We start from the raw sequence: 26,654 nt of genomic DNA on the forward strand, positions 1-26,654 counted from the left end.
TTTTTTTGCCAGCAGATATGGTATCCCAGGTGTGTAGTATGGTGGGAAAATAAACGGAACGGGTGAGGATAATATGATCTTTTGAAAGTTTTAGCTATGATTAGCAGGGTTCAACCAGCTAATAAGATTACACTATTTTGATTAGCTAGATTACCATTAGCTACTCCATTAGCTGATCCAATCTCCTAGCTAACTAATAGTCAGAGGATCTTGTTTTGGGCGATTTGCATAACTATGGTGTCTAATGCAGGATTGCTTTGTAATAAAAAAAAGATCTCCGAACGCGCCGGCCGCCGGCGACCGGCGGTCCTCTGTTTGTCCCGCCGTCTGTCCACCCTGCTTCAAAAATGGATATTCGTGCGCCTCTAAATCCCATAGGCCACTGCCGGCCGGCCCCAGCAGCCAGTGGCCCTGGCCTGCAACTCCCCTCCAAAACCAGGCACGAAAGAAAGCAAGCTCCCCACATCGCCGCCGCTTCCCTCGCACTACCGCCCCACCCCCACCACCACCTCCACATCTCCGCCACCCGTCCTCCTCCGCGGGTTCTCCGCAGGGCGCGACCCATGGCCGCGGCATTCGCCTGAGGGAACCTCTGTTCCCGCGAGGCATTCCACCCTCCGTCCCAGGATCCCCCGAGCTGCCCCCACGGTGCAAGATCTCGTCCGCGATCCGAAGGCCCCACCGATTGTTTTCCCTCTGATCTTGCTCGATCTTGGAGCAAGGCTCGAACTTTTCTTCTCCCATGGGAGGCGGCGGCGGCGGGTTCCGGGGCAGCTGCCGGGTTGGGACCGTGCTGCTCTTCTCCGCCTGGGTCGCGCTTGCGGCGCTCAGCAGGTTGCTGCAGCCGGTGCCCAACGGCTGCGTCATGACCTACATGTACCCGACCTACATCCCCATCGCCGCCGCGCCCAGGAATGTCTCCTCCGACAGGTACGGGCTGTTCCTGTACCACGAGGGCTGGAAGCAGATCGACTTCGCAAAACACATTAGGGGACTTAGAGGCGTGCCCGTGCTCTTCATTCCCGGCAACGGAGGAAGCTACAAACAGGTGATCAAGTCCCGCTTCTTTGGCTTGTTTTCGTCGTCCTTGGTTCAGAACTTTGTTCTGGAATCAAATGTGGTCCATTTAGTGATAAACAACTCGGATTGGTTGGTGAAGTCCATATAGACTTGGCATAATCATGTCTTGTGCATCTCTGTTCTGCCTAGTGTGCTATTGTCAGAGGGTATTATGTGCAAATTGAATTCTTATAAGATAAAAGATGGCTGACGGTACACAAGTTATACACTTATGGTTCAGCTTATTTTGTTCCAAATGCACGCAACTACTGCTGTTACTGACGATTATCATATTTTGCATCTAGGTCCGGTCATTGGCTGCAGAATCTTTTCGAGCCTATCAGAATGGCCCACTTGAGCCCACGTTTTATCAGGAAGCATCTAGCATTGTATCAGGAAATGAACTCAAAGGTTTTTCAGTTCCATCACGATATGGGCGCATGCTGGATTGGTATGCTGTTGACCTTGAAGGAGAGCACTCTGCAATGGATGGTCGGATACTTGAGGAGCATACTGAATATGTTGTCTATGCCATTCACAGGGTACCAGTTCCAACCTTTAAGATTGTATCTTAGCTTACGTATTTGTCCCTTTGCTCATTACTGTCATAATATAACCTTCTGTAAGAATCATCGCCAAATAGGAAAGTTACAGCATTGGATTTTTGAAATGTTGTTGGATTTTTGAAATGTTGAAGAAGACTATAGTTTCGAACTTTCCATGGACATTGCAATGCTTAAGATTTTCATCTAGGTTTAAATTTCACAATGACTTGATCTTGTGCTTTGCAGATCCTTGACCAATATAAAGAATCACATTTAGAGAGAACAAAGGGTGGTGCTCAATCTTCTCATGACTTGCCATCTAGTGTTATACTTGTTGGCCATTCAATGGGTGGCTTTGTTGCTCGAGCTGCTCTTGTCCACCCAAACTTGAGGAAATCGGCGGTGGAAACTATACTTACACTTTCCAGCCCACACCAGTACTCTCTCTCTCTCTCTCTCTCTCTCTCTCTCTCTCTCTCTTTGTTGTAGGTTTTTTTAACTGGTGGGGGGGGGGGGTCCTTTAATGTGTATTGCTTGTCATTGGGTGGATGAGCAATTGGTTCTCAGGATGATAATCCCTTATCCAGGTACCCTCCCATTGCACTTCAGCCATCCTTGGGTCATTTTTTCTCCCATGTCAATGAGGAATGGAGAAAGGGATACAAGATGGGTGTATCACATGCAAGCAGTCCAAAGTTGTCAAATGTTGTTGTTATATCTGTATCGGGTGGGATTCATGATTATCAGGTACCTTTTCACTGCTGTCATTAATCTTTATGCAGATTTAGTTATGCCCATGTTATCTTCAAGGACAAGATGGCTTTTTGGGTTAACATTTACATTCTACGATTGCTTGCTTTCCAATAACCTATGGTTTCAGCAAAACCTTTTTGGGTGAACATTACATTCTATGATTGCTCACTTCCAATCACTTATGGTGACAGCAAAAATCTTAGCTAATATTGAGAAAAAGAGAATCATGTCCATAACATACTGAATCAACACTATAAAACGTATACTCCTTATTCTACATTTATTTAATGTGCTGTAATCTGTATGTGACATGTCACCAATGAACAAGTGTCGTGACAACTCTAGTATATTATCATGTTACTTAGCCATGTTGATGTTTCGATATTTTTTACTTAGCCGTGTTGATTATTCGATATTTGACATATGGGATTATTTATCACTTTCTGTTTATAAATTTTGAAATAAAGTTGCCTTGATCCTTGTTCTAAGTTTTAAATACATAATAAACTCATTAAAATTTTAGTTCATTTCTAGTGGCCATTTTCCATTGCATTTTTGTTTTCCATTGTTCGACTGCCTGCAAGGCTAGGCTAGTGACATTGACCTGACCAAGGTCTCAGGCAAATGGGTCAGCGTCAGTTAGTTAGCGCACCTAGCCGCATGAATGATGGATTCTTTAGATGCCATGGTTGAAGTCATACATGACACTGGGGTATTTCGTTTTGGTGCATAATCTTGGTCTGCAGCTACCTCAGCGGTTTGCAGAAAAACTGCTGATCTGACATATATACTTAACCGGTTCAGTGGGAGTACTATTTGAATGATCAAGTAGCATGCCCAGCCCATATAAGGGCCTGCTCTTCTCTGGTTGGACAGTTTGTTGGGTTCCAGTTCTGATATTTAGTCTGGGGTTCCATAGAATTATAGATCATTTATTTAAGATTTTTCTTTTATTTAACTTTGTAATGTTTATTAAACTTTGGACGTTCGCAGCCACTTTGTGACATGAATGTGTTCGTTTTGGAAGTAGGATAATCTAATTGGAGATTTCTCACTCACTTTGATTCAGATTAGGTCAAGATTGGCATCACTGGATGGAATTGTGCCTTCTACGCATGGCTTTATGGTAGGAAGCTCCAGTATGAAGAATGTTTGGTTATCCATGGAGCATCAATCTATCCTATGGTGCAATCAATTAGCTGTACAGGTCAGAAATGTGTGTTAATGACAATTGACAAATTTTGAATGTTTTGGACTGTGTGGTAGCATTAATAGTTATGTTGACTTAATGTTCTCCAGGTTGCTCACACTCTTCTTAGCATCATAGATCCTGTAAATGGGCAGCCATTTTCAAGTACACAAAAAAGAGTTTTTGTGTTCACAAAAATGCTCCAAAGTGCAGTTCCTCAGTCTTTGAGTTCGATGACTCATGTTCCTGGTTCTCTATCATCTAATTTACCAGCCAGTGATAACCGGGAAGCTGGAGGTACAGCTCATTCTTTTCCTCAAGTCCTCTGCAGTTAGAGCAATTGGAAAGTTGGTTGCTTACAACATGAATTATTTATGGAATGAGCACATACTTCTTGGCCAGATCTGAAATCTATGGAGACCTTTTTTTTCATAAAACTAATTCTGTTTGTAAACGTTCTAATGTGAAAACATTTTCTTTGTCTCCAAATTAATTGGACTTATATAATGAACTAAGATGGTTTGTTTGCTCTAGTTTCTGACTTTCTGTTGTCTTTCCATGATCGTCTTTATTTAATTTTTGTGTCTAACAGCAGTACACTGCTATAACATGGGGCTCATGGAATTGGTAACTTTTTATGCTGTAGGGAAAGCCTGTCAAACTGCTACTTTAGTATAACATATTTATATCGCACTTATTCAATCAAATGTTATGTAAACCCTTGTAGTTAATTAGGGTATTATCGAGTTACATAGTGTGAATTATTCTTCTTATCTGAACGTATTGATATATTTTTTTGTGTAGAACTACAGAAAAAAGATTCACTTCCTTGCCCGCCATCCACTCAATGGACAAGTGATGGCCTTGAAAAGGACCTGTATATTCAGTCAAATTCAGTTACTGTTTTAGCAATGGATGGCAGGAGAAGATGGTTAGATATTAAAAAGCTGGTAGGTGACTGGCCTTCTAGTTTTCAACTGCAATCTGTATTTGATGGAAGTTTTGTTTATCATTTAGAAACTTTCATTGAAGTTAGATTGGATTACTACCCACATATGATGAATAGCTGACAGCTTTGCTTTTTTCTTGTGGAAGGGATCAAATGGCAGAGGACACTTTGTTTTTGTAACAAATCTTGCTCCATGTTCTGGAGTAAGGATTCATTTGTGGCCAGAAAAGCATCATTCACCTGTGCAAAATGAAGTGCCTGCCAGTAAAAAGATAGTGGAAGTTACATCGAAGATGGTCCAAATTCCTGCAGGACCTGCTCCAAAACAGGTAATATTTCAAATTGTTCACCTAATCATTATCATTATTTTACATTCTGTCAGTAATCCCTTTGTCTGAGGAATTTGGGTAGACATTACACCAGTCATCTTTGTAATGTGACGGTCCAATTGAGGACAACTAAATCGGTGTCTTTTGTTACTGTTAACTGCAATTTCTATGCCTTATTTTTGTATAGTGTGTTAGGCCAGTCTATGAACATGATTCTTGCATTTTTTAGGTTATATAGATGGATATTAAATATACTTCTTGAAAAGCTTGTGCTTTTATGTTGTGGAAATGCCAGTCAGTTCCTGCTACCTTTTGTCTTGGGGACAATTGCACTCTTGCCCCTGTATATTTTTTCACCTTTTATGTGTGCCTGCATTTTTGAATGTGAACCTACGGTCTTGCTCTGCCCCTATATCTTAGTGCCGTTTGCTGCAGTCTGTCTAATTTACATATGTGGATAATTTAAAGAAAATCTCATTGACGGACAAAAGACTGAAGTGCCCACACTATTACAACATGCCATCTCTTCATCCTCTCTTCCTCTTCTCTTCTCTTTTTTTCTCTGTCTCTACAACGGATCTGGGCAAGAGAGCAGGTGCTGGCATGCATGAGATGGGGCTATGTTAGCACACAAAATATTTTGTTATCTATCATTATGTACTTTTAGTTTAATTTATGCTATCTCTATATATACTGTTCTAAGCTGACATGTTATCACTATTAAATTAAAGTTTCTAAATTTTTAATTCAGAAAATTGAGTTATTTTTAATTTATGTTTTAAAAATAAATGATTGAGCTAAATGTAGATATACACATTGAAATGCCGAAGTTCTAAACTTTTTTATTTAATTATTTGCTGTAAAAACATATATATCAACAAAAACGTGCCTTTGTTAATAAAATATGTACATTACGTGCCTTTGTTAATAAAATATGTACATTCTTTAAATCTAATAGGATCATGATCGATACGATCCCTTCCATGTCTAACAAAAATAAATCACAACATTGACAACCTTGAACCTTCATAATTATGTGTTATGCTTTTTGAGTAGGTTGAACCTGGGAGTCAAACTGAGCAACCACCACCTTCTGCATTTCTTCTTTTGAGTCCAGAAGAAATGAATGGTTTCAGCTTCATGACCATATCAGTGGCGCCTCGACCGGTATTCTCTTGTGCCATTCCTGTCTTGCACTAGAATGTTTTTGGTACAGTTAAATGCTCTTAAAAGATTTTTTTGCAAATCAACCTTTTGGACATAGCATGTCCACCACATTGATCCCTTTACAGAAAATTTGCAGCTTTTACAACTAAACACAACTGAATAAAAACAGAGTAAATGCACAAAAGGCACAACACCCTGTGAGGTGGGTACACTAGACCACAGAACATGATAGGGCCTCAGTAGGACTTTGTTTTTACTGTGTAGATTGGTCATTTATTTGTCCTATTTACACAAATGAACTTGCAATAGTTCTCCATGACCAGAGCACCTATACTCTCACATCAGTCAGTAAATTAGGTTTTCTTATATTTCTTAACTATATAGGCAATTTCAATTTAATTCATATCCCACCTATCATCTTCGGCACCCTGTTATGGCAATTATTTTTTTAATCAGTGGAAACAAATTATGACTGCTCTGAACTGCTGATAGAATTTTTAAACCCACTGCTTGCTCTGAACTTCGTTATTCAGACAATTTCAGGTAGGCCTCCCCCAGCGGCCTCTATGGCAGTGGGACAGTTCTTCAATCCAGAGGAAGGGGCTAGTGCACTTTCTACTGGCAGGATTATCCGCTCCCGCTTTGCTCCTGAAGTTAGTAACTAGTAACTACCGAAATTTAGAGTATGATGTTTCGTCTATTGTATGCTATGTAATATTGGTCAAATCTTATAATTCTTGATCTCAGGAAATATTTCTGTCAGAGGATCATCCGTTGGCTCTTAACTTGTCATTTTCTGCAAGTCTCGGCCTTGTACCAGTAACATTATCACTGAAAACTGCTGGATGTGGAATAAAAAATGCTGGTGACCAAATGGAAGCTGAGAGAAATAGTGAGACATTACTTCACTTTTGTTCTGTATAAATACTGATTTTGAGAGCAAGTTACTTTTTGCTCTTGTCCTAGTCTTTACTGGTAACTTTGGTGATAGTAATAGCTGATAAAACAAATGTGGACTTAACCTCTATACTAGTGTGTGGTGAGATATCATCAATTAGTATGTGTCCAATAACATTGAATAGCATGTAATACTGCCAACACTCCTGTAGTGTAGTGGTAAGCTTCCCAGTTGAGGAAGACACCAACCAGGGTTCAAATCCTGGTGGCAGCAAACAACCCCCTCGCTGGCAACCCAAAAAATAGTGGCAGGGCGCCGGCGTGTGGCACCTGTGGTTGGTTTGGGCCATCCTACCAAGGGGTAGTTGCAGTGGTCGCTAACACAGTGGGTCGTGGTTGGCCCAGGTTACGGTGCGGCCCTATAGGGTGAAGCCGGGGTTCGGGGGGTTTCTCGGCCGGCCTGGCGGAGGCTTCTTCTTGATGCAATGCCGTGGGGGCGGTCTTTCCCCCGCCGGTCGAGCTTTTTTTTTTTAATACTGTCTACATAACCAGACTAGTAATTATGCTGATTACCGGCTGACCTTGTTTGCACTACCTCAATGACCTTTCATATGTTTTTTTGTATTGTAGATCTTTGTAAATTGCGGTGCTTTCCACCTGTTGCTTTGGCATGGGATTCTGTATCAGGCCTACACATCATTCCAAATATGTACTCAGAGACTCTAGTGGTTGATTCATCACCTGCTTTTTGGGACTCAGCTGAAGGGACGGACAGAACTACAGTAATGATCCTGGTAAGGTTCTGTTTCTATGTTGTGTGCCTTTAGATTAACAGTAAAGTAAGTTAGTGAGTCAAATATGCTCTGTATATGGAAACTGCCATGCAAAAGATCAGTTTGTTGTATGGTATCGCAGAATACAGGTTCTATTATTTTTAGGACATAGGATCTATGAGGCACTATATGTTTTTGTACACTGACTTTTCTTGTTTTTGCACGAACTTAGCATTTTACTAAATTCATTGATCCCTGTGTTTATGACTGCTGCTAGCTGTTGTGCACTGCCAGATGCTAGCTGTTAGCCTTTTACAGACCTCCAGCATATGTTTGCAGATCAATACTAGCAACCATACCCGTAACATTTTCTTGTGAAAAGTACAATACTAGCAACCTGCTTGAGTTACTTGCCAACTCGTTATGGTTGCAGATCAATACTAGCAATTGTACACACATTGCCCTGCTTGAGTTACCACCCCATCATTTTAACAAAATGAATTTACTTTTGAGTTTTGCTAGCAACTGTACCAGACTACCAGTACCCATTTCCTGTGAAACTTAGAAACGCTTTTTTCCCATACATTAGTGGTCAACAGCAGGAATACTAAATACATTTACTCCCTCTGGTCCAAATACATGTCATTTAGGATTCCTACCAATCATTTTTTTTTAAATTTGACCATCAATATGTGAAAGATTACAAAGGTTGACAATGTAAGATAAATGCTACTAGATTCATCATGATAAGTACTCTCCGAAAATTTATTTTCCATTTTTGAAATGTCATATTTCATAGATTGGTCAAATCAATATGAAATGACCATCCATGCCCTTATTGAATGATATGATACAACTACTTCTCTTCTTTAAGAGCAATTAGTTAAGGAAGAAGTCTACATCACCCCTCAAACTATTGCAAGTGGGCTACTTAGCTCCTACTATAAAACCGGGTATTTACACCCTCATCTTTGTCAAACCATTCAAATAACCCCTAGAATGGTTTTACACAGCGGTTTTGCACAGTGGCGCACTGACATGTGGGTTCTCATCCTCCTCTTGGTCGTCGCCATTTGCTGCTTCGCCGCTGCCTCCACATGAATGCCGACTGGCCGCCGCCCTCCCGAGCTGCTCCGCCACCGGCCCCACCTGAGGTTCTCCACCACCATACATGGCCGCCAGCCCTCTTGTCGTGCTCCCTCTCCCCTCATGCATACACAGAAGCAGCATGCTTGCTCCCAAAGGACGCCGAGCTCGCACGTGCTGCTGCCCCCACGCCAAAGGACGTAATCTTGCTGCTGCCATGGGCTCATTGGGCAGGTTGGCCAGCTGGCTGCCATGACAAAATACTGCAACAACTAAATTCTTGATTCTTCAATGGACAAATTTGTGGAACATATTCTCCTGAAGCTACGGACAAACGTAGCAGAACGGAGGGAGTAGTTTATAGTACTACTTTTGTATTTCCAACAGTGCAGGCAGTTAGCTTGTGGTCACCCATTTACTTAACAGATAATTTGGTTGTTCAAACCTGTTGCCTTTGAGGGGTTTGATTATTTTGCAAGCTTTATCTGGCACCAGTCTATTTTCAAAGCCCACTGATTCAGCTCTATCCACCCAAGTTCAAGTACTTAAAAAGTAAACCCATGTGGACCATCTTAATTAATCCTAAATTGGAATTTTAGAATTTCTAGTGTTGTAGTGTCAGCTTCTAACAAATACTCCTATTTAACTTACAGTCTCACAGAACATTATCAGACATTTTGGATGTCAAGTTGTGTGATATACATTTTTCATTTGTCAGAGTTAATTTCTCGTTTTTTAAATTATCCATAGTAAGAAATTAAAACAAGTTCTCTCTCAAATGTAACTCGTCTCAAAATTTGTAGGCTGACCCGCATTGCTCATACAAAGTCACTGCTCGTGCTTCACTAAGTGCTGCGGCAAGCAGGTTCTTTTTATTGTACTCATCAGAGGTAACCTTGTTGTTTCTTTGTACTTTGATCCACGCATGACAGCATGCTGTTACCCTTTCCCCTGAGTTGTATTCATGTATTGATGATGATACAGTAGTGTTATGTCTGCTAGATCACACTGATTGCTGAAAGCTATGTGATATGGATTAGGTTGGATACGGTTCCAAGAACTGAGAGTAGAGCACCCCCTGTCAACTGATCGCTGGCAGGACGCATCCCCATGGCCTGATTAAGAAGGGATGTTTCATCTATTCCTTGCTTAATCCATGAGAGATGCAGGCTGAACTTTATATACCATAGATGGATGTTTTGACCACCAAGGAAGTTGCCTGTAACCATGGAATCCTAAAAATATGCAGCTAACATGACAATGACTCACAAATTGTGAATATGCAACAGCTAACTGTGGCACCTCAATTTGCCCTGATGCACTGATAACCATGATGTTTATCATGTTGGATCTTTCTCATGCATTGCTGGTGGCTATAGCTCACTTATGATCTTGGAGTAGGTTTTCAGTATTTAATTTTCCCAAGGACTATTTGACCCACCAATGGCCAATTAAGCCTCTGTTGTTGCTGCACCACACAATGCTACTGCGTGAATGCTGTCTGTCACTGTAGTACAGCTGTATTATGTAATATACAGTAGTAATAAAAAAAATACTTGCCTATTGATTTTTCTATGTTTTGATTACCTGTTTAATTGACCTAATAAAATCATAGAATTTGTTCAATTTGAACATTTCGGTTGCATATGTATTTGCTGTACCATATACAAAAGCCTTAAAAAAAGATGGTTTCTGCGATAGTTAAGTCTAGTAGCTTTATTAGCTTTTATTTCCTTTAGATACTTTGCTTAGCCACCAAGCTACCTCTTGGTTGGCTGCCTATATATGTACCTAAACCTGCCTGTTGGGCCTTGAGTGAAATGAAAAATCCATTTAGGCCAACAATTGGTATCTAGAGCCTAGGGTTCCTCATCTCTCTCCACCCTATCCCTTCCGCTGTTCCTCCTGAGATCCAGCCGGCGGCGCATCTTCCAGTCCTGAGCGCTCCACTTTCGGCTGGCGCGAGGATCTAAGTTGGCTCGGCGTGCGCGGATCAAGGATGTGGGCCCGCGGACCCTGCCCCAAGGCGGCGGCGCGGCCCCCTCCTCGACTCAGAGTGGGGCGTGAGCTCCCGTGCGCGGACGACGCAGCGTGGCGAGCTCCCGTGCGCACGGACCCAGAGACGCGGCGGCACGAGATCCACGAGGCAGGCTGCTCCTCTCTGCGTGGGCCTGATGTCGGCCCAGGCTCCCAGCGCTCGGACGCGGACTTGCGAGCGGCAGCCTCCCTTGCAGGCGCGGAGGCTGAGTGGTGGCGTGCTGCTCCCCGGGCGGCGGAAGAGGCTGAGGAGGCCGAGCAGCGGCTGCGGCAGCTTGGCGGCGCGCTGCGCGCGAGGGCCAGCATGCTCAGGAGCGAGGGGCACGTGTCGCAGCGGCCCAGCAGGCCGTGGCTGAGGCCATGGCGGCGCTGCGCGCGGCGGAGACAGGCGACAACGACCTTGGCTCGGGCGCCGGTGATGACGACGGTGACGACAACGGTGACCTGGGGTCGGAGGACGGCATCGACGTAGAGGCCGAGCTCCGGCGGGCGGAGAGGCATTGATGCTTCTCCCCATCGCCGGAGCGGCGCCGGTGTGCCTCTCCTTCACCGGAGCGGGGACGCCTAGGGCGGCGGGGTGGATCCCCCGTTGTTCAGATGATCTTCAAGGACTCCAGCGGCGAACTATGCCGGTGCTCACGAAGACAAACTACGCTTGCTGACTGGAGCTCGATCATGAAGGTCAAGCTGCAGGTGCGGCAGATGTGGTACGCGGTGAAGTACGGTAACGTTGACCGCCACGAAGACTGGCGTGCCCTCGAGGCCCTTCTTGCGGTCATCCTGCCGGAGATGGCGCCCATCTTCGCCGACAAGCCCACCGCCAAGGAAGCTTGGGAGCGATCGTGCGCGTATCGGCAGCGATCGTGCGCGGCGGTCCATTCTCCAGAAGCTTCGGCACGAGTGGGATCGCTTGGCTTTCCGGCCGGGCGAGGACATCGACGACTTCACCCTCCGCCTCTCCAGCTTGATGCAGCAGCTGAAGCGGTTCGGCGACGATGACGTCGAGGAATGGGCGGTCGAGAAGCTCCTCCGCATCGTCCCCGACAAGTACACTCAGCTCGCCCTGGTGGTGGAGATGCTACTGGACCTCTCTGAGCTCACGATCGAGGAGGTGACAAGCCATCTCAAGGCTGTCGGCGACCGCAAGCTATCTCCCGTCGAGCCGACCACCGCGGTCGGCAAGCTTCTACTCACCGAGGAGCAGTGGCGTGCTCATCAGGGTGAGCGGAAAAGGGGAGGCTTTAGGCTCGTCGAGGGGCCGCGCACGTCGACCACGCAAGAAGGGCAAGGCTCCTCGTCCGCGTGACGGCACCGGTGGCGCCGCCGACGGCGAGCGCAAGGCCGCCAGCGATGATACCTGCCACAACTGTGGAAGGGCTGGCCATTGGGCCAAGGACTGCATACGGCCGCAGCGCGGCGGTTTGGCTCACGTCATGGAGGCTCGAGTCGACGACGAGCCGGCCTTGTTCCTGATGCACGGGAGTGTCGAGATACGCTCCTCTCCTGTGCCGGCCATCACTGCGCTCCTCCACTTCGACGAGCCGCGAGCTCACGCCTTCCTTGGGAAGGGTGCGAGCGACAAAAAGATCGACGGATGGTACCTCGACACCGGTGCCACCCACCACATGACCGGGCGACGTGAGTACTTCTCCGACGTGGACTCCACCGTGAGATGCTCCGTCAAGTTCTTGGACGCCTCCGCCGTGGAGATCGAGGGTGCCGGATCCATCATCTTCGTCACGAAGACCGGCGGGCATTGGATGCTCACCGGTGTCTACTACATTCCAGCGATGCGGAACTCGATCATCAGCTTGGGACAGCTGAATGAGAATGGGTTGTGCGTGGAGATCGAGGACGGGTTGCTACGCATTTGGGACACTCGTCGCCATCTTCTTGCCAAGGTGAGCAGAGGGAGCAACTGCCTCTACGTCCTTCACGCAGAGGTGGCGCAGCCCTGTTGCCTTGTAGCTCGACGCGATGATGACGCGTGGTGGTGGCACGAGCGCCTTGGGCACCTCAACTTTGAGGCCCTGAGGCAGCTCGGTGCCAAGGAGATGGTGCGGGGCCTGCCGCACATCGACCATGTGGAGCAGTTCTGCGACACGTGTGTGCTGACAAAGCAACGGCGGCTCCCTTCCCGCACTAGGCGAGATTCTGCGCCAAGGAGAAGCTGGAGCTTGTACACGGCGACCTCTGCAGCCCCGTCACATCGGCTACTCCTGGAGGCCGACGCTACTTCCTCCTCGTCGATGATGTCTCTCGCTACATGTGGGCGATCCTCTTCGACACCAAGGCAGCTGCTTCAGACGCCATCAAGCGTCATCAACTGCTGCGGAGGAGTGCGGCTGCAAGCTCCGTGTGCTGCGCACGGACAACGCCGGCGAGTTCACGGCGTTTGAGTTCTTGGCGTACTGCGCCGACGAGGGCATCCAGCGCCACTACTCCGTGCCGCACACTGCAGTAGAACGGTGTCGTCGAGCGCCGCAACTAGACGATGGTGGCCACTGCGTGTGCCCTCCTCAAGCAGAGGGGATGCTGGCCATCTACTAGGGTGAGGCAGTGATGACCGCTGTTCACCTGCTCAACCGCTCGCCTACCGAGGCACTCGACGGCAAGACGCCATGCGAGGTGTGGCATGACCGCACGCCGGCGGTCAGCCACCTCCACGTCTTCGGCTGCGTCGCGTTTGTCAAGGAGCTTGGCCATGTTGGCAAGCTCGACGACAGGAGCACACCAGGAGTCTTCATCGACTACGTGGACGGCGTGAAGGCCTACCTCATCCTCGACCCTGTGACACAGTGTGTGCGCATCGCACGCGATGTTGTGTTCGACGAGGTGCGAGGTTCGGCGTGGGACAAGACGGTGGACGACGGCTCGACTTTGACGATCAGCGACTTCACCATCGACTATGTCTACTTTGAGCGGGCTGGGGGAGTTAGCAGCTCTTCCTCGACGAGCGTGCCTCCCTAGTGCCCGAGTCTCCACCAGCCTCGACATGCTCTACCCCAACTCCGACGAGTACCCCAACGCCGCCGGTCACGCCATGCTCTCCTTCGTCGACACCGGTCCACGACGAGCGACACTCGGTGGAGTTCTCCACTTCGCTCTCCAAGGACGAGGACCGCGTCGACGCGTACCACGACGGCGAGTCTCTGCGGTACCGCACCATGGAGGACATCCTCGGCGAGCAACCGGTACCGGGACCGGTACCGCACGTCTTGGAGGCGGAGCTGCACCTGGCGCACGACGATGGCGAGCCGCGTCCCTTCGCTGAGGTAGAGGGGCATGTTGCGTGGCGCGCCGCGATGCAGCTAAAGATGGACGCCGTTGAGAAGAACCGGACTTGGGAGCTGGCGAATCTCCCTGCCGGTCACCGCGCGATCACCCTCAAATAGGTGTTCAAGCTGAAGAAAGATGAAGTCGGTGCGGTCGTCAAAGCACAAGGTCCGACTGGTTACACGTGGGTTTGTGCAACAGGAGGGAATTGACTTTGACGACGCCTTTGTACTCGTCGCACGGATGGAGTCCGTGCGTCTCCTCCACGCCTTGGCAGCCCAGGAGGGCTTGCGCGTCCACCACATGGATGTCAAGTCCGCCTTTCTCAACGGCGACTTGAAGGAGGAGGTCTACGTCCACCAGCCGCCGGGATTCGTCATCCCCAGCAAGGAGGGCAAGGTCCTTCACTTGCGCAAGGCCCTCTACGGCTTGCGGTAGGCACCCCGGGCGTGGAACGCCAAGTTGGGCACTACCCTAAAGACCATGGGGTTCATACAAAGCCCGCACGAAGCGGCCGTCTACCGGTGGGGCAACAGGACGAGGTGGAGGCATTCAACGAGGAGATGAAGGCTGCCTTCCAGATGAGCGACCTGAGGCTACTCTCCTTCTACTTGGGGATCGAGGTGCACCACGACAACTCCAGTATCAGTCTCCGACAGATTGCCTACGCCAAGCGCATCGTTGAGCTAGGTTGGCTCACCGACTGCAACCCCTCTCTCACTCCGATGGAGGAGAGGCTGAAGCTGAGCCGCGACAGCACCGCGGAGGAGGTCGACGCCACGCAGTACTGACGCCTTGTGGGGAGCCTTCGTTGCCTCACCCATACGCGGCCGGACTTGGCGTTTGCCATCGGCTACGTCAGTCGGTTCATGCAGCGACCGACAGTGGAGCATCTGCAAGCTGTTAAGAGGATCATCCGCTACGTCGCGGGCACTCTCAACTACGGCCTACACTACCCGAGGTGTCCTGGCGCGGCACACTTCATCGGCTATAGCGACAGCGACCACGCCGGCGACATCGACACAAGCAAGACACGAGCAAGAGCACGAGCGGGATGATGTTCTTCCTTGGCAAGTGTCTTGTCAGCTGGCAGTCGGTCAAGCAACAGGTGGTGGCTCTGTCCAGCTGTGAGGCAGAGTACATCGCCGCTACTTCTGCTTCGACGCAGGCGGCTGGCTCGACTGCTTGGTGATCTCCTTGGTAGAGATGCCGAAGCAGTGGAGCTCCGGGTGGACAGCAAGTCCGCTCTGGCCCTGGCGAAGAACCCCGTCTTCCATGAGCGCAGCAAGCACATCAGGGTGAAGTATCACTTCATAAGGGGCTGCTTGGAGGATGGGAGCGTCAAGGCCAACTACATCAGCACGCAGGAGCAGCTCGCTGACTTCCTCACCAAATCCCTTGGCAGAGTCAAGTTTCAGGAGCTGCGGTCCAGGATTGAGATGCTTCCTCTCAAGACCTAGAGGAAGATCAATAGAATAAAGGCTTTTAGTTTTTGGTGCCTGTGAGCACTCTGTCCTGTGGGTGGTTCGTGCCTACGTGCACCTTATCACCATTTCATGCTTTCTATGTAAAAGCTGCTAGACTTGGGGGGAGATTGATGGTTAAGTCTAGTAGCTTTATTAGCTTTTATTTCCTTTAGCTACTTTGCTTAGCCACCAAGCTACCTCTTGGTTGGCTGCCTATATATGTACCTAAACCTGCCTATTGGGCCTTGAGTGAAATGAAAAATCCATTTGGGCCAACATTCTGGGCTCTGGTCTGCATCTGCATATTTTGAGGCTAGGTTATTTTCTACTTTTCCTTGCTATAGTATATTGGCACTGGAATCTGTGTCTTTCACAATACCGTGTTAGTGAATATATATTTAACATGTCACTGCATGTTTACTTGGAACTGCTAACTACTGCAGTAACATAACTACATAAGAGGTCAGTAATGCTTTGTTATTTTTTTTAAACTATAGCCTGTTCAATTGCAGATTCTTGGTTTCATGGTGGCCATAATGTTTTTTGGCCTGATGCGACAGTCATCAGCATGGGAATGTGATTCTTCTGTGCCATCCATTTTGTCAGCTATAGAGTCTAATCTTGGGGTCCCAAAGCCATTCGTGTTTCTTTGCATCATGCCGATACTTCTATTTCTTGCCCTTTCATTTTTCTCAACGGAGCAAAAACCACCATTCTGGACCTTCTTGTTGGTTACTATGATCTGCTATATAGTTGCTAATGGTTTCACAATTTTGTTGATACTAAGTTCAAAATTATTACTGTATGCGGTTGCCATTCTACATGTCTTCATCAAGAGAAGGTCAGTACACACTTCTATATCCTTTTTTTTATCAGGAACATTTTTTTTATCTCTTCCATCCTTTTCTTGTTAAAAAGACCGCCCCCCATGGTATTTCACTAAGAAGAGCTCAATAGGAGCCAGGCAAAGAAAAAAAGATTAACCCATGCTTTGAGGCCTAGCCCACTACCAACCCTTTACATGAGGGTCCGCCACCACAAGTCAGCTCACCCATGCCGTATAGGGGGACCAGGAGTAACTTTTTTTTACCCAGCCTGAAATTTGCTCTCACAGGGATTCGAACCCAGACACCCAGTACCTGGGGTGCTACTAAGGTCACTGCAACCACTAGGCTGCAGGCCCCTTTGCAGGTGGTATTAGTCTTGAAATTACTAATTATCTTGATTAGATTGCTTTGCTTCTTGTATAAGTAGATAGCTTTTATTAGAAACATTATTCGGATTAACAATGCCATCAGACAATATTTTTTCTTATATTTTCCCGTATAAGAATATCTATAAGGAAGATGACCAGTTTTGGTTTCAGAACTCCCAGCCTTAATTCTACTGCAAATGATTAGTTATTATTTCATTTCAAGTAATCTGCAAATTGATTTATGGTTATTACCTATGTTCAATCATCTTTACTTGTTTATTTGCGAGTCCAACTTTTGATTTCTTGTCCATTGTCACTCGATAGGTGATTTGTTATGAAGCATAAGTAATCGCTGTATTGTTATATGGACTCTATGCTTACCATAAAATCATACATCATTGTTCTTCCTCTAATCTTGCAACGATGATTTACAGATGGCAATCATGGGGGGATGGTGTTCAATCTGCATTTCTTCGTCAATTCTTCACTTTCTCTTTTTCATTGCAGTCACTGAAGGTAAACATCCTTCTATAAGTGGAGTACATAGAAACCTGCTTATCTTGTCTTTCCTTTTCTTTTAGTCCCTTATATTCAGGTGCTAACTAACGTGCTTATGGAAAAGATTGTGCAGATGCTCAAGAACAATCCAAATATAATTGTAGCAATTACTACTTTACCACTTGTCTGTTTGGTTCATCCGGCTATTGGCCTTGGTCTGCTACTTCTCTCTCATATATTCCATGCTCATTCAAATCTATGCAGGTGCGTTTTAACTTTTAAGGCTGCTTTTGACAGTTTCAATTGCTGAAATATATTTGTACTGTGAGCAGAATATACTTAATTTATGCTTTATCTCCAACTGCTCCCACCATGTATATTTTATTTCATTTGTGGCTGCAACTCAATATCTAAAGTGGAATTCTTGTCTTGTCGCAGCTTTTTAGCAGCTTCTTTTCGTAGTATCACTCAGAAAAAGGACTTGTACAAATCCAAGATGGGTGATGGTCCAGTTCTGCTGTCCAAAAGTATATCAGATGGGCTCCAGCAACTTCTGCCGATGGATGATAGCCCAAGAGCTCCTAAAAGCTTTACCGACAGTCAACTAGAATTGTTTGATTATCGGCATGGGATCATGATCTTGCATCTTCTAACCACACTCATGTTTGCGCCTTCACTTGTTGCTTGGCTACAGGTTTGTCATTCTTAACTACCTGAACGTCATGAAGCAAATTCCTCCAAGTTTCCAGTTTTCTTTATTAGATTGTCTTAATCAGTGATGATTCCATATGTTCCTTCTTTTGTACAGAGGATTGGTATGGGGCAGAATTTTCCCTGGTTGATAGATTCTGCTATTTGCGTTGGTGTTATACTGCATGGACTATTTGGATCCCAACCAAATGTCAGCTGTTGTATATCTTTCAAGCTACCTGGAAGGAGAGGGCATGAAGTTGGTCTGAGCTTCCTTTACCTCCTGGCTGGCTATTATTCCTTCGTAAGCTCTATGGCTTTGGCGCCATATCGATCCTTGTATGCCATGGCAATCATTGGTTACATATGTTTTGCTTCCAGAATTATTGAGAGAAGAAATATGGTGAGGGGTGACATTAGTTCTAGGAGAAGTAGGAAGCACTCGCATAGACACTGACAACGTGGAAGTAGTAGTTTTGCTATAGTGTGGAACAGATTTGTGTATGATAGTGGCTTTTGGTTTCTGGTTAATGGTTCGAAACTGCAAAAGCCTGCTTGGGTCCTGAGGCCAGTTTTGGGAGTGAGCAAGGTAGATTCTCTTATTTGTGCAGTTTTGTCGGTAGCGATGAGGATGAGATTGTGATTTTGTGGAGATTACTCGTAGCTGAAAGGTGAGGTTGACAATCGGGCTTTTTAACCCTGTGGTTTGAGTCTGGTTTTCTTGTAACTGTTTTGTCCGGAACGATGAATCAGTTACTGTACATTGTTCAATTGCAAGCGAGTGGCCCATGAAATGACTTTCGGCAAGGTGCATTTGATTGAACTATGCCATATATCAACTTATCTGTACAAAAGTTTGTTAGAATTGGCTGATATTTGGAAGGCTATGAAAGAGAGGAGCTTGATTGGACAAAGATTTAAAATTCAAAGTAAAACCAGGATCTATTTGGTGTCATACTAACCAATTGAGGTAGAATATGATGAACATGAAAAATTTTCATTGTTGAGCTATCCTAGATTGTATGAGTGTAGCCACTTATTAATCTCCCACCCATTTTAATTACAAAATCTACCCCCTCATTCTCTTTCAAGTTTCAACAAGGATGCCTCTTACATCTCCCACCAAAAATGGGATGCACAGAAATATTTTTTTTAAAAAAAATCAAGAATCACAAGTATTAACAAACTGCACACTCGGCTTCATCACTCCTTGTTCCTCATTCTGCTCCCCCTCTCCTCTGTCGTCCTCTCCTTTCTCCCTGCCACCGGTGTCTTGGTCGACGCCGACAGCGACCTCGTCATGGCTGCCGTCGCTCCGTCAGCCACCCGGGTGTGATCACGGCGTGGCCGGTGCACGTCCGACTTGTGGTCGGCGGATGAGGCCGGTTCGTCCTCGTTGGTTCTTGGCGCGAGCCGGGAGATGGCGTCGACCGAGGCCCGGTCTGGTGCGACGGCAGCTCCATGGCTGGCGCCAGCGGCGGCACCCATGGTCCTCTCCTGCTCGACGAAGAGAAGCTGCACGATGGTGCGCAGCGGCATCCGGTCGTTGGATATCGCCTGCGCCCGCACGTCCGTTGACAGCTTCCGGCAGTCGATCAGCCGGCACAGCCGCTTCTTGTCCGCCTTGCTAAGCTCTGGGTGCTCCTGCACGTACGCCATCATCGCCGCCATTGATCAACTCCTCAATCCATGATATAAAATTAAAGTTTGCATGTTTGTTGGAGAGTTCGGACCTTGAGATAGATGTCGATCGCGTAGTAGAGGCTGTCGTGGTCACTGCGGGCGATGTCCGGCAAGCACTCGACGAGATCGACGAACTTGGCGACGGGGAAGTCGCGGTCGAGCGCGATGGTCCGCAGGCACTCGTCGAATATCCTGGCCACTTTGTCCATGGCGGCGCTCATCCGCTGCCGCTCGTCGGGCGCCGCGGGGCGCTGGAACTGCGCCAGGAAGTGCTCCACCACGGCCTCCACCGCGCCGACGTCGTACGCCTGCGGGTCCGACGGCAGCGGGATGAGCAGGTCCGCGGCCCTCGCCTCGTCGAGCTGGGACCCGGCCTGCCGGATCAGCTGCGCGCGCGTGGACGACGACGCGCTGACGTAGTTCGCCACCCGCAGCAGTCGGAGCAGGAACCGGCCGGTGACCGACCCCGGCTCGCCGGGGATCATCGTGACGATGGACTCCAGCACGCGGCGCTGCTTGGCCAGCGTCTCCTCGGCCGCCGAGCTCTGCGCCTGGTGGAGGACGCCGCCGTTGGCGACGGCGCCGGCACGCAGCGGGTCGACGAGGTGCTTGCACGCGTAGACGTGCAGCGCCTCGCCGATGAGCGGTGGCGGGAGCAGGCGCGACGCGCGGACGGTGGAGATGACCGAGCGGAACACCTCGATGTCCAGCTCCGAGATGTCCTCCGTCCACCAGTCCTTGGGGACCGACTGGTGGGGTTTCCTCGTGTACCCCGGCCGGGTGTACGTGTAGGACCAGGTGACCTTGGACGGCGGCATGAGGATCTTCTCGACGATGGAGTCGATGCAGGGCTGGACGATGCGGCTCTCGCTCCAGCCGGAGATCCGCCACGCCGCTTGCAGCGCGGCGACGGAGTCCTTCCACCCCTGCAGGACGCATGAGTCGAAGAAGGTCTCCAGCTTGGCCACCAGGTTCCCCTTGGCGACGGCCTCCGTCATCCGGAGGAACCGCGCCGCCAGCATCGCCGGCACCAGGTTCGCCGCGCTGATACTGATGGAGATGCCGTAGCAGAACTTGGCGCAAAGCTCGAAGGCCTCCTCGCCGCCCGGGATGTCGTGCAGCGCCACGGGCACCGGCTCCTCGTCGCCGTCGTCGGTGTCGGAGCAGAGGCGCTGCAGGAGGCCGCACTTGAGCAGCAGGGGGAACTACAGGTAAACAACACCTGAAATCAAGAGGCTGGACTAGATTGGAAAGGGGCGAGGCCACAAAAGTATATTGCTGCCGTATTCGCTTGTCAGCATTTCTTCTCGTCTATTTCTGCACTATATACGCAATTTTCGTCAGGTCTTTGAATTTGCAATTGTGAGCTCAAGCCCTCAAAACATGCTCTTCCTGCTTATTCACCTTCCTGGAGGCAGTGGCATGATGTTCCAGTAGAAGTTATCTAATAAGCATTTTAAGGTACCGGGAAATCGCAAAATGAATGCGAGACTGTTTTGTTGATTCATATTCAGTTACACTGAAACCAACAACATACGGGTCTGCACTTTGTAGTTTACTTTGTTATATGCTATGTTGCTCTGATGTCTATTGCTGCACCAAAAAAAAAGCAAGTGATCATCGGTTCTTTTCGTGTTTCTTTGTTCGTATTGTTTCTGAAAAGGTCACTGCTCTAGATATTCGTCTGCATACTTTGTAAGCCTGATTGCAATCGATGTCGTCAGACGCAGCGTTTTCATAGTGCTGACCAAATTTCAACTGCAAATAATGTAGAAGCAAGAAAGTGCAAATGTTCAGAATTATGTCTACACAAGTTACCGACGAGTTCAAAAGTAAAATTTATGCAAATCTGGCAAAATAGTTTCGGATGTAATTCTCTATAACTCTTTGCTTTGCAAAATGCCAAACGCTTGATTCAACCTGAATGCTTCTTTGTTTGCATATTCACCAAGAATACTAGTAGAAATTAGGTAATCATCTCGGAGACTTGGGGGAAATAATAGGATTAATGGAAAGACCAGCAGCAAGTGCACAGCCAGAATACTGCCGAACCACCATGGACGGTCAGTACCTGAATACCAACCTTTGAAACTAGAGGCAGAGCATAGCTTTCACCACTTGATCACTTTACAAATGGCCAGTAAACTACTCACATCAGTGGCATTCACAAGACGACCTAAAGAAGAACTGGACAAACTATTCTTCCAGCATCTTTACTAGCTAGGTTTGCATGTTATTCAGAAGAAGCTTTTGAAGCGTGCATCTGAAAAAGCGCGAGACAGGCTTTCTTTATGCCATTGTGTGTTCCGATCTGCATGTGAATTATGACAATCTTAGGTAAAGCAGATCCTCAGCCCGATGAACCAGCCGAGATTCGTTCATTCAATAAGCATTTTAATTAGTAAACAAAGATAGAGTTGGTTTGATGCCATCATTGGGCTTTGATCTACACTAATCATTGCAAGCGGCGACTTTGTAAAAGCGGTTTAGTTCATAGCATCATTAGATCCGTGACAATGGAAAGAAAGTGGCGAAGGGGAACATTTGACGCGATGAACTATCAGAGAAAGATGGATCAAGTGCAGCGCCCCCATCGTAAACTATGATCGAATGCCTTAATTATTTGGAGTTTTGTAAAGGTAGTGGCTATCAGATCTATGAGCCTTTACAAGTGGTTGCAACTGCAGTTGATTGACAAGAATATTTTCCCAATCAACTTTGTGCTTTCAGTGTGGAGCAAATCTTTTCAGGGGAGATGTTCCTTGCATTGGATTGATATGGGTATTTAAGTTGACTAACAAGCTTTTAAAACTACTTTTGAGTCACTGAAACCTAGACAAATAGATGTCCGTGTCAAAAACTTCGAAAAAGATGAACTGTTTGATTAACATCCCACGAGGAAAGTATGAATGTTTCATAAGAGGAAACAATGACAACTTTGCATAAATAAAAAAGAACTATTAGTACCTTGTGTAGCTGATACTTCGTGTTGTTGACATGGATGATGAGATCCGCGGGTACGTCTGACACTACTGACCTGATAAGCCATAACAATTGAAAACTGCTAAGTAACTCGATAGTTATTTTCAAAAAGTATTTTATGCTACATGGAGCAGATGTTAGTATTTCCATACAGAAAACCAAATGCTACATGATAGTTACCTGATTGCTTCTTCAGTGTAGAATGTATCGGGTTTTGTTCCAAGCTTCATGTATTTCATTGTGATGATCTTCTTAACGAAGTCCTGCTAATAATATAAGATCTCTTAATCCACTAGCTGCTTCAGCTGAATTACTTGACCACATTAACATATTGGAAAATAAGAGGAGCACCAAAATTAACCGAACAACAAATAGTCGGTTTCCTCCATTTTGAGTAAAAAACAGAGACAAACACCATGTTGAGTCATTGAGTGCTTCCTTCATTATCAAGTAATACTTCAGAAAAAAATTATGTGATAATCTCACAAAATTTTGCACATCCATCAAACAATGTCAAAGTTGAATGATTACAAAACCAAAACAGGGCTACATATTGTTCTGTAGCTAGGATTTCCAGCGACAGGCTGCTAGCAGTCAGTCACTCATTTTCAGATCCTTCCCTACAACAGAACAGCTGGACCTTCAAAAGCACAAAATCTTAAATCATACAAACTTCACAAATAAACCTTTTCAAGGACAAATTCTTAGAACTTAATTGATACCAAAAAGAATGAAAAGGCTTTAAAAGCGCGACTAACAAAATGCCAGCAAATTGTTCAGAACTTCCAAATTCAAGAAAAGCTTTTTCTTCAAGCAAAACTGGTGCGGTAAAGTGGATCCATACCTTGATGAATTAAAAAGGAAAACTCTGAAAACTTATAATCTGCCAGCTAAAAGCTGGACCTCATGCTCATGGAAAATGTGAGGTGACTGAGGTGTGGCCCTTCTTATTTGGAGAAAAAGCGCCAATCAGCCCCTGCAAATTTATATACTCTGGGAGGAGAGGAGCTTTCAGGACCACAGTTCACTTGTGCATGTGTATGTTTGTGTGGTGTGCTCTTGCTTGATAGCTAGCTTTGGGTGAGCTCCATATCCCATCCTAGCGCTCTCTCTCTCTCTCTCTCTCTCTCTCTCTCTCTCTCTCTCTCGGTCCTTTCGCCTTCTGAATATCTTCACGGAGTGTATATTATTGACATGTTTATTGTATGCACTTCTTTGAAGTTTATGCAAGCATGACTTCACAACCAGCGTCACACGCATACACATGGTGGCATCTTCTTGTGGGTTGATTAGGCTGACTCACCTTTTGCTGATGGTGTAGTGCTGATGTGACCTGTGCCCAGACCACACAACACACACACACACTCATAATCCAATATAGAGACAGGATGCTGGCCACATTAGTGACAAAGGTGTGAGTGGAAGATCAGTCCTAGCCTCATTACAGGCAGCTTTTTAAGGAAGCAAAAATCCAAGATAAGGTAATTTAGATTTTCTTTTGATCAAGGATAGATGCTAATGCTAGCGTTTTAATTTCTTAGAAGAAAAATCCAAACAAAAGAACAGGATTTCTAGGAGCTGGGAATCCCTGAAATCTGTTTAGTCAGTTTTGTGCTTGTTCTGTGCCCCTAGCCTTTCCCTAGTGCCCAAAGCGTCAGGGCATTAGGGAAGACATATGGGGGGCCTCCATGCAACTCATGTCCCTTGAAGCCTCATCATGCACCAAACTCCAGCTTGTAGCATCAACATGGAGAGAGAGAGAGAGAGAGAGAGAGAGAGAGAGAGAGAGAGAGAGAGATGAAAAGGCAGGAGGACAAACAGTGGTGATGGCACTAATACTCTGTGCTGCTTTCAGATGTAACAGTGCTAGTAGCTCACCTCAAGCAGGCCTCACCCCACAAGGCTCCACCAGACATGCATGCATCACCGGTTGCTTGCTTGCTTCCTCCCCTCCTTTTGCTTCTCACTCTTGCTCTGCACAAGATGTTGGCAACTTGGCATCACCCTTGTGTCCATTTATGTATGCAGGCTTGCCATGAGTGATTTGGGCACATGCAAATAATGGGGGGATTCTTTGGTTTGCTTTCAAGCATATCAACACTAGTCACAAGTTTTGCTGATTGCGACGCCTTTCGGTTTCTTTGAAATACTGAATTTGCCCCTTAACTAGAGGGATGTGGACTGAAGGTCTGAAATTAACATCAAGTGCAGCTAGCATGGAATGCATGCACTGAAGATGCCAGGTTCATTGCAAGTGAATAAGTGGGGGTTGGTGTGGGAGAGAATTGCATATCATGATGGAAATACTGGACCATGCGACACAGGGATTTAATGTTTGCAGCTGGTGCCATTGGAGAAATTGGTACAAGTAGTATTCAATGAATCAACAGCTAATTCTTTGGAAAAAATAATTTTCCTCTTGAGTAATGGACAAAAAAAATGCAAAATAATTTATATGAAGGGCATACTAGACGCGTGTCTCTGGGCTGTGGCAATTAAAGAGCATTACTTTTCCAGCATGGGAGAAGTGAACTCCATAGGCATTTTTATATCTCAAATTAAATGAGCACAGAAAAATCGTGTATGCCTTTGGATTGTAGTGTACCCATGCATATTAAATTTAGCTGCGGCCATTAGAAAGCCACCAAGGTCGTCCCAAACATTATTTGTTTGGCGAAAATTGGGATGGAAGAGCCGAGAAACTAAACTTCAACTTTTTTGCAAGATGCCAAACTTCTGTTGCAACGACGAGAAAGAACCATGGGCGAGCAGTGATCATGGTGTGGTTGCAGGACTGACCAATCCTGCAAACTCTCCATGGATCTAAAGCTTTGTGCTGAAGCAGGCGTGCAGCATGGAGCTATGGAACCGAGATGGCAGTTCTTTGAGAGTGACGGAGAGAGAAAGTTTACCTCAATTAGGATCCGCGCATGCTGCAGCTATGGGAGAGAGAGACCCCAACCTTCGTTCCCACTCGCTGATCCAGAAAATTTGGTTGAGATGTTATAGGGGTCTGCTTGGAGGCTCTTCCTTTGCCTCTCTCTGTGCGTGTGTAGAGAGAGAGAGAGTTAGAGAGAGAGAGGTGGAGAGAGAGAGAGAGAGACTCTTGCAGTATGAGGAGTGCGGAGAGGGTGGGTTTAGGCCTCCATGAGCTGAGGAAGTTATATGGAGGGAAGAAATGGGAGGATGCTGACAATCAAGCTAGAGATATCCCCCTCCCTCAAAATGATTCTTCTCGCTCTCACATGTTCTACATATAAGATTCCAATCTTATGGAGCGAAATCGAGAGAGAGAGAGTTGCGTGTGGTGAAGGAATGGGAGCAATGTGGCAACGAGAGAGGGGGTGGGGGGGGGGGGGGGGAGGCCAGGATCTCCTTGTTGGCTCCACAAGTCGGCGGAGGATCACTATTATTTGCCATCACTAGCTCGATCGACCTCTCAATAGGCCAAGAAAGCAGCATGATTAGTCCATGGGAAAACTAGGAAAAGAGTTGCAGTTGGCTTCTTTCCCATGTTTTTATCCGAAAACGTTTTGAACTTTTGATTACCATCTTCTATAATAAATAAAGTGGTTCTCTAATCTATCGGCTTAAATTTAGCCGTGCTATACCTCTTTTACCAGAAAAGAAAATTTGAAAAGTACACATCCCCGGCCTAAGGAAAACTCGATTGTTCCTTACACATATGTATGTTTTTTATTGCTACTCCCTCCGAATCCTTTTATAAGGCGTGTGAGCTTGCATTCCATATACCAAGAATAATTAACCCCGATACCATTTTATCAATTGGCGTGTGGAACCATCATCAATTTGCATGCATGCATGCAGTGAGGTTTGTGGCTGACCAAGTTGGAAGAAGATCCAATAGCTAGACCTATCCAACTGAGCTTTAATCATCCAGACGCATACAAACACAAGCTTCCGTGCGACTTGAATGACCGGAAATAAAATACATCGGCATATACGCCAATACCTTACATATTAGTTAAAATAGAAAATGAAAATACACCTTACGAAAGGGTCCGGAGGGAGTATATAGATGGATTAGTCCTTTTTGCTAAAGTAATGTAGTTCTGGAGA

General features: G+C 46.5%; 2 protein-coding genes across 10 annotated transcripts; one reads left to right on the forward strand and one right to left on the reverse strand.

Annotated features, from left to right (window-relative positions):
* Positions 1-357: 357 nt before the first annotated feature.
* LOC112883130 lies at positions 358-18,732 on the forward strand. Of its 2 annotated transcripts, none has more exons than XM_025948364.1 (18): positions 358-1,048; positions 1,365-1,601; positions 1,851-2,041; positions 2,192-2,351; positions 3,427-3,564; positions 3,657-3,843; positions 4,351-4,496; positions 4,642-4,824; positions 5,881-5,991; positions 6,525-6,644; positions 6,739-6,883; positions 7,519-7,682; positions 9,551-9,637; positions 16,039-16,367; positions 17,156-17,237; positions 17,353-17,483; positions 17,658-17,913; positions 18,028-18,732. In XM_025948364.1, the coding sequence occupies exons 1-18, from the start codon at positions 743-745 to the stop codon at positions 18,364-18,366; spliced, it is 3,312 nt and encodes a 1,103-aa protein (XP_025804149.1). In that variant the 5' UTR covers positions 358-742; the 3' UTR covers positions 18,367-18,732. The 2 variants fall into 2 exon arrangements, with proteins under 2 accessions (XP_025804149.1, XP_025804148.1); XM_025948363.1 differs by having other exon boundaries at positions 361-1,048; positions 17,344-17,483.
* A 155-nt stretch (positions 18,733-18,887) lies between these two features.
* On the reverse strand, positions 18,888-25,914 carry LOC112883132 (BTB/POZ domain-containing protein At5g47800-like). Of its 8 annotated transcripts, XM_025948370.1 has the most exons (8): positions 25,487-25,914; positions 24,453-24,548; positions 23,419-23,567; positions 22,755-22,837; positions 22,560-22,629; positions 21,285-21,350; positions 19,643-20,797; positions 18,888-19,553 (listed from the first exon to the last, which is right to left on the reverse strand). In XM_025948370.1, the coding sequence occupies exons 4-8, from the start codon at positions 22,811-22,813 to the stop codon at positions 19,113-19,115; spliced, it is 1,791 nt and encodes a 596-aa protein (XP_025804155.1). In that variant the 5' UTR covers positions 22,814-22,837; positions 23,419-23,567; positions 24,453-24,548; positions 25,487-25,914; the 3' UTR covers positions 18,888-19,112. The 8 variants fall into 8 exon arrangements, with proteins under 8 accessions (XP_025804155.1, XP_025804151.1, XP_025804150.1 ...); XM_025948366.1 differs by lacking the exon at positions 23,419-23,567; XM_025948365.1 differs by lacking the exon at positions 23,419-23,567 and having other exon boundaries at positions 22,755-22,840.
* Positions 25,915-26,654: the final 740 nt, after the last annotated feature.

This window comes from Panicum hallii, chromosome 2, assembly GCF_002211085.1.
Source record: "Panicum hallii strain FIL2 chromosome 2, PHallii_v3.1, whole genome shotgun sequence".
Classification (NCBI taxonomy): Eukaryota; Viridiplantae; Streptophyta; class Magnoliopsida; order Poales; family Poaceae; genus Panicum; species Panicum hallii.